The sequence below is a fragment of the Myxocyprinus asiaticus genome, chromosome 48 (genome assembly GCF_019703515.2).
Source record: "Myxocyprinus asiaticus isolate MX2 ecotype Aquarium Trade chromosome 48, UBuf_Myxa_2, whole genome shotgun sequence".
Classification (NCBI taxonomy): Eukaryota; Metazoa; Chordata; class Actinopteri; order Cypriniformes; family Catostomidae; genus Myxocyprinus; species Myxocyprinus asiaticus.
Genome location: NC_059391.1, coordinates 11,515,001 through 11,523,314, shown reverse-complemented (window position 1 = coordinate 11,523,314; position 8,314 = coordinate 11,515,001). Strand labels below are relative to the sequence as shown.

At 38.0% G+C, this 8,314-nt stretch overlaps 1 protein-coding gene across 1 annotated transcript; it reads left to right on the top strand.

Moving 5' to 3' along the window:
* Nucleotides 1-4,958: 4,958 nt before the first annotated feature.
* Nucleotides 4,959-7,581, top strand: LOC127437430 (forkhead box protein B1-like). The gene has a single exon (XM_051692327.1). It carries the CDS (start codon nucleotides 5,601-5,603, stop codon nucleotides 6,540-6,542), a length of 942 nt encoding a protein of 313 aa, XP_051548287.1. The 5' UTR covers nucleotides 4,959-5,600; the 3' UTR covers nucleotides 6,543-7,581.
* The last annotated feature ends 733 nt before the right edge of the window (nucleotides 7,582-8,314 follow it).

Below are 8,314 nucleotides of genomic sequence, written 5' to 3'. Positions count from 1 at the left end.
CCACAAGACTCGTGTGAGACCCAGTTCTGTCTACATTGTATGCAATCGCACTGTGGTTATTTAAGCTATGCGATGATACCGCTAACAAACCATAAGCCCATAATTAAGACAAAGTCCATCAAGCAAATGAGGGCAGCGTGAGATAATAGCGTGTAACTGGATTGGCGCACGAGCCCCTCCCCTATAGTTTTCCTCGCCACTAAAAGGCTTTTGAGCATTAATGAGAGCCCTCTGTCTGCTAATTAATTGACATCCTCTTGAATATTCATACGGCGCATCACAAATACGCTCTTAATTGCACGTAAACCATCTCGGGGGAAGGAAATCGCCACAGACTTAATTAAAACAATGCTGGTCGGACTCAAAAAGGTAAGATGAGTGTGCGGCCCGACAGGTTACATGCAACTGTAAAAGCTCGCCCTGTTTTTGGCAATAAATAATGCATCTCACAATGCGAGCTGAGCTCTAACTGAATGCTTTCTGAGGGGAATGCGCGATATAGATCTATAATTGTTTTTAAACATCAGTTTGATTGTTCAATAGTTCCAAAAAAATAAATACATAAATAATAATAATAATAATAATAATTCCTTAAAATCCCCAAAAGCGGCCACAAATTATGGCCACTAAAAACAAACTTGATTGCTTCCGATCTTGTTTTTCATAAAAAATAGTTGAATGTGAATTATAATGCATTGTTGTTGCACAACATCTTAAATATTAGCTGACTTTAAGATTTTTAAGATAAGACAAATGTTTGCATTAACAATGTCATTTACACCGCCAGCAATTGCAATTTGTTTATTCATTAGTTCTTTGGTAAATCTACATTGCCTGCAGAAAGAGGAGACTAATAATGCGATGAAATACACACTTTTTGCTCGGCTCGACAGCAGGTTTGACATGCACTAAAAAGAGACTCAGGTATTACTCATGCGGCTCATTATTAATTCTTAATAATAATAATAATAATAATTATTATTATTATTATTATTAATATTATTAAGAATTAATAAGCCGCATGAGTAATGGTTATAATTGTTATTGTTAGGTCTTAATAAGAGCAACAACACTTAATAATAATCAAAAATAATACAAATAACAACAGGCCTATCAATAATAATAATTATTATTATCAATAATAACAATAACAATAATAATATTGATAGGCTTGCTGTTATTATTCTTCTTGATTATTAATAAGTTGTTTCTCTTATTATTAGGCTATTATTAGTGTTTTATTTTTAATATTAGGCCTAATAATAACAACAATAATAACCGTTATTATTATTATTATTGATTATTAATAAGTTGTTATTCTATTTATTAGGCTATTATTGGTAGGCTATTTTTTAATAATAATAATAATAATAATAATAAATACTAAATAAAAAATAAAGTTTTTTCCCTTTTACCCACTTTTCTCTTTATATATATATATATATATATATATATATATATATATATATATATATATATATATATATATATATATATATATATATTTTTTTTTTTTTTTTTTTTTTTTTTTTTTTAGGCTACTACCTCCTAAAATGTTGTCTCCAACACATATATTCTACATTTTGGTTCTATTGACCGCTGCATCCATGGTCGCCTATAAGACAGACCGAATAATTCTCCTCTGTCCCCCCTTTTTTTTTTTTTTTTCCTGGGTGGCAGCATATCCCAAAGTTGATTCAGTTTGACAATATTGTTTCGCTATCATTCGCTGCCTTTACAATGAATGGCATCGATCCTCTTTTAACAACATTTGTTTCCTATTGTGCTGCGGAGGGCAGACGTGTGAAAGTGGCTGTTTGATTCTCTTTTCATCCCCGTGACCTCAGCTTTTGTGTCTCATCGCCCTGGGAATGTCACGCCTCACTACTCTACTTTAAGATGCTTCAGAAAGTGCCTTTGTTTTTCTGCTTTTTTTCAGACGCACACAAAATTGTTCTCGAAAACACCCCCCCCCCCCAGCTATAAAAGATACTTAAGACTAGAGCCCCCGGTTCACAAGTGCAATGCAATTTGGCTTAGACCAACCTTTGTTCAGCTTGTACAAATGACCAAACTCACTCGCACATTATACAGTTGATCTACTGCTGCAGGGACTCAGAAGCCATTCAGGAATCGTGGTGGCATTTTCAGTGAGCCATTCGAGCATGCACGATCCAGAGCGCGCTATAGCGACGAGGGAGAGAAGAAAAAGCAACAAATCTTCTGTGAACAAATACGCGCGGCTCGTCTTCGTCACATTGGTTAACCGTTAAGTTAAGGACAAAGCTGATTTCCATGACAGCTGCTGGAAACTTGATCCGCAAAAAAAAAAAAAAAAAAAAAAAAAAAAAGGAAAATGTGCAATAAGTTGGGTGGTCTCTCATCACAGGTTGATACTGTGCCATTGTGCGCACGATTAACTGTGAAAACATTCGCCTGCGTGTCTGTGTAGGGTCAGCTGAGGAGCACGAAGGCATGTGCAGGTCATTTGCATAAAAATGCTAGAATATATTTTACGCGCTACAAATGTAATTAAAAGATTCGGTAACACTTTGCATTACAGTGTGCAATACATATTACTCCATAAAATAATGACACATCCATGTTGTTAATTAATATTATTCAGAAATTATACTGTATTATGAACACTAACGTGATCTTTTTATTTATTTATTTATTTATTTATTTTTTCTGCATTCACATTCAATTATTGTGTATTTGTAAGGCTTATTTTCGAGTGCATCCTTTCTTTCTTTGAACCCTAAAATAATACAGTTGTATTTGTTTTTGCCTTGGTAAACATTTGGGTAGAGAAATAAATAAATGTATGAGTCCACGCACAGTCTCACTGAAGGTGTCGGATACTTTGTCCCATCATCAGAATGGCGGATTTATTGAAGAATACTTGCTCTCTCACAACACCTCAGCTTGATCGACGTTGCTTTCCAAAAGCTAGCCTCAGAAGAACTCTGGAAAACTTCATGTGGGAAAAAAAAAGCTGGAAAATTGGAATCCTTTGGCCCTTTTCTGTCAATACACAAACAGAGGAATGATAAGTTAAAAGAAGTACGTCATGGCGCAGTGAGAAGAAAAAAAATGCTAAATAAAAAGAGCAGTTTAGTGTGGAGCTGCATAACTTCCTAGCTTGGAAAGAAAGTGTTTTTGAGACGGTGATTGTGTGGCAACCAAGGAAACTATAACGCTTTGCTTGGTACTTTCCTCCTGTTTTGTAAATATTAGCTGCCTGGTAAAAGTTCTGTTTTTTTCCCCCCTCCATTTAGATCCCCCCCCCCGCCTATAGGCATCAAAATAAACAATGCATATTGCTTCTAATAACTTGTGTGGTTTATTCTATTCGTGATCCGTCAGAGCAGTCAGGGGTCTCATTGGTGGATTTATGGTAGAAAATTTGCATAAATTATGAGCAAATCCGCGAGAGCGTGTGTGGTCCATCACATTGCAACCTCACCAAGCGGAAAGGTGGCCCTTGGTGAGTCTTGAAAAAAAAAAAAAAAAAAAAAAAAAAGCTTGAATGGCCATTGCTCAAAATAGGCTTCCATTTGGTTTTCACATTCACATAATTGACTTATGGATATTTTATACAGTTTTCACAACGCCACTCTGAAGGCTTTATTTGCATATCTGAAGTACTTTTCAGTTTACTTTACATGAACACAAAAGGCCGCCTGGCATCATGAAGTTTCATTTCAAAAAGGAGTTTTTGTTTGTTTGTTTTGTTTAAAGTCTTACGCATTTTCTTATGCACCCTTCAGGTCACGTCATCACGTCACTTCTATGGCTTTAGAAGAAAACCCTGAAAGACTATAAATGTATCTCACAATTTAAATAATAATAATTTAAATATTTTTTTAAAAATTGAACTGAATGCAGAAGCTACGGTTTATAAATATATAGCCTATAATTTATTATTATTATTATTATTATTATTATTATTATTATTATTATTATTATTTGGCAAGCGTTTATAGGCAAATGCATCGACAATAGTTGGCTACTTAATTATTTAATATTGACAAATGTTGGTAGATTTAATATGCTGTTGGTACACATCGCTCGTGTCTTTTTATATGTATTATGTCCTCTGGTTCGTGAAGAGGTTTCTCAAGTAATGCTGTTAATATTGTCGGATGTGATCACGCATTTAAAACTGCAATAATGAGTCTCTCTAATAGTCGGGCATCAGAATTGACTACATCTTTAAAATAATGGCAATGCTATTCAGTGGCAAAATTAGCTTTGATCATTTTGTTCACACTTTAGTGTTTGTGTAAATGTGTATTTGCATAGGTAGGCTAAGTACCGTGTAATACTAATGAACTACATTTAATTAATATGTAATTATTTTGTAGAGCGGCTTGTAAGGGCACTTTATCTTTTTATTAGCTACTATAGAAATTAATTAAAGTGGCATGTGTAACATGCACTGCAATGTAGTGTTACCGATAATGTTTATTTTTATTTTATTTTTTTATCTTTAAATATGTGTAATATCATCCGTGATACATTAGTACCGCCAGTAGATCATTTCCTTGTTGCTTATAAACATATGCTTATGGGATAAATGACACCGGACAGGCATATGGCTCCCTTGGCTCATTAGATAACGAGGCGCTCCGGTTAGTCATGTGGAAATACACAAAAAATTTGTTTTACACGGTTTAATTTGCAATGCACATGTTTACATTAGGGTGCAATTGACATTTTTGCTCTAAAGAGCCCTAACAAAGCAGGCAAAAGTCATATGAACTATGTCATGACAGCAAAACAACCAAAAAGTAGCTGAGACAAAACAATGCAAACTGCAAGCGAGTTCCAGCCAATTTCCATGTCAAACATCCCATTGCTCAGTAGCTCCATTTGTACGTGTGAATTGTGGACCAAGCACCCTGCGAAGCACACAGAAAGGTTCACACACATACCTTTACACACTGTTACCGGGTGCCATCGCAGTTCAATTCCGGTTGCCGAGTCTTTTCACCCCTTTGCTCTGTCTTCAAATGGAAATGATTTCTATTGGCCCAAGGTGTCCATGTAAATAGGTGTAAATGAAACCAGATTATGCCTTTCTCCCAGCCCCCCTCCTCCCAAGGCGATTGTCATGTGATAGCAAAGAAGTGGCACTTTAATGAAGCGCCTCTACAGGGGTCTTTTCTGCCCATGTAGCCACATAAAACTATCAGATGGTTAGAGGAAGGACATGGAGGCAGCCACTTAGCTCGTCTTATCAAGAGAGAGAGAGAGAGAGAGAGAGAGAGAGAGAGAGAGAGAGAGAGAGAGAGAGAGAGAGAGAAAGAGAAAAAGGGATTGGATCCATTCGAGCTGGCCTGGGAAGGAGGAAGCTCCACTTCTGCTTTGAGATCATCATTTTATAGGACGAGCCTTGGCGTTCCTTCACATAAACTGAGGATCGCGCATCAACATACTGAACTTTCATCCCACTGAAACTTGGGCGGGCTGCATAGCTATACAGTAAACCCGGATCACTTTTTATTTCATGACCTTTTGAAGAATTGTGCAATACTTCTGCTGGACACGCAAAAAGATTTCCCACTGAATTTCCACAACAGATTTTGGGGAGGATGCCTAGACCTGGGAGAAACACTTATAGCGACCAGAAACCTCCGTACTCCTACATTTCGCTCACCGCTATGGCTATCCAGAGTTGTCCGGAGAAGATGCTTCCTCTTAGCGAAATTTACAAGTTCATTATGGATCGCTTTCCGTACTACCGAGAGAACACTCAGCGCTGGCAAAATTCCCTTCGCCACAACTTGTCCTTCAATGACTGTTTCATTAAAATCCCCCGCCGCCCGGACCAGCCAGGCAAGGGCAGCTTCTGGGCTCTCCATCCCAGCTGCGGAGACATGTTCGAGAACGGAAGTTTTCTGAGACGCCGCAAACGCTTCAAGGTGATGATGACAGCAGACCACCTGGCACCCAGCAAGCCCTCGGACGCTGCCCACTACCTACAGCAGCATGCCAAGCTGAGGCTCAGCGCCATGGCAGCGACGGGCACCCATCTTCCCCAGATGTCCGGCTACAACTTGGGAGTGTCCCAGCCGTCCACGTTCAAGCACCCCTTCGCCATCGAGAACATCATCGCCCGAGAATACAAAGTGCCAGGGGGACTGGCGTTCTCCACCATGCAGTCCATGTCCGCCGGGTATCCTCTGCACAACCAGCTGACCACGGCTTGGCCCCACATGTACAGCACTAGCATGATCGACAGCGCGACGTCCATCTCAATGACCAGCAGTGATTACAGTGCCTACGGTGTGCCCATCAAGTCCCTGTGCCACGGGGGACAGACCTTACCGGCGATCCCCGTCCCGATCAAGCCGACCCCGGCGTCGGTGCCCGGCCTGACGGCTCTGCCGCACCACATTCCCGCTTTCCTGACGAACTCTCCCCAGTCGCTGAGCCCGACGTCCCCGCAGACAGCGACCAGCCAAAGCAGCCCTGCCACCCCGAGCGAGACTCTGATGAGTCCCTCAACCCTCGTGTCGGTCGCTGTGCACTGACACGAACAGGTGTCGTTGCGTGAGAACTAGGCCTCTTGGTCAACTCCTACTCCAAAGTTGAATTTGAATTATAGACCCTGAAAACGTCTGCCGAAACAAACAAACAAACAAGCAAAACAAAAAAAAAAAAAAAACTCGCTATACAATCAAGGCAAGAGCTATCTATGTTGCGGTGATGTTAATTTATGTGTATGTGTTACAAATTTTAAGTGTTGCTTTTGATGATTCTAATCACATGGATCGAACACGGATATATTTTAAAAGTGTCATTGTTTTTCCAAAATATCTGAGAGTTTCTTTTCAGTTGAACTATCCAGAATTTAAGTGTTTATTTAATTGGTTGACTGTTGACAAATTCCAAGCAAGCACTGCAATCTGCGACATGTCTGAGTTGCACAAGGCAAGTGCCAGTGCTTTGACAGGTTGTTGCCTATTCAGACAATTTACAGTTTTTGTAAACAATTGTTGGTTTTCAGTTTGAATCACATTTGCCAAATGTGCTGAAAGATATTAAACTTCCATTCTAACAACAGCTGAAAACAAAAGCATCTAGACGGCTTGAAATGCTCTCTATTTTAACTTTCTTGACAAGTAAATTGTGTCTCAGTCTGCATACCAAATACACACACACACACGCACACACACACACACACACACACACACACTGACAGTATCTGCTACAGTATCGAACTTGAAAATGAAAATACATTTTAAGGATACGTTCATCGCTAAAGGCGACGTAAATATGTGAATAATTGCAAATATGTGATATTGAATTGTGTAAAATGCACTTTTTAGTTAGATGTTTTACATTTTCTCGATTTTGCAGGAAATGTTTTGTGAGCGTTTAATTTAAAGCCGTGGTGACCTTGTGTATTAAATGCCGTACATTTGTACTTTTTGTTCAGAAATATGAAGCATGCCTTTTCCAGACTTTGTGTTGTTTTGCTGCAAGCATGCGTGCTTTTGAAAGCTGTGCAAAACGTCTGCATTAAATTATAAACTTGGTCATCAGAATATTTTTTCATTAAAATGGTGTAAACCTAAACATTTTCTGTTGTGTTCGTTTGTGAAATTAGTTCATGGGTTTTTCATTTTCTTCACACAGACAGCTCACTACGCAGACAACAAGAATAATGTATTATTATTATTATTATTATTATTAGTAGTAGTAGTAGTAGTAGTAGTATTAGTATTATTGTTATTATTATTATTGTTATTATTATTATTATTAGTAGTAGTAGTAGTAGTAGTATTATGGTTGTTATTATTATTATTGTTTTTGTTTTTATTATTATTATTATTACATTTTGTATAAATATTTAAATACTAATATACAAACTATAGCCTAAATAATAGCTGTAAGTCTAGTAGCCTTCATATCTGTTTTTTCTCTCTCTACGAACTGTACTACAGCAAAACAGGATTATAGCTGACAAAGGTTAAAATGTTTCATTTATTATTATTATTTTTATAATGGAATAAATATGTGCGTATATCATAGCTTATGTTAAGCATCTTTAACTGCATAAATTTGCTCGGTAGATCGGGCAAGCGAGCACTTTTTCCCGATCCGAACACATACGAGCCCCTCGAGGAAATCCCACAACCGACAGACTGAAATAAATGAATAAAGCACTCGATTACGATGCATGAAGTTTCTATTCCGCAGTCAATGCACAGACAAGCAGACTCATTCATCAGCACAGGCACTGATTTTAAGCTTTACAGAGACTCCGACATGTCGAATTTAAAACATGGCACTTTTATTT

What these genes read in the sequence shown, in the direction of transcription:
- LOC127437430 (XM_051692327.1), top strand. Translation starts at nt 5,601, where the DNA reads ATGCCTAGACCTGGGAGAAACACTTATAGCGACCAGAAACCTCCGTAC.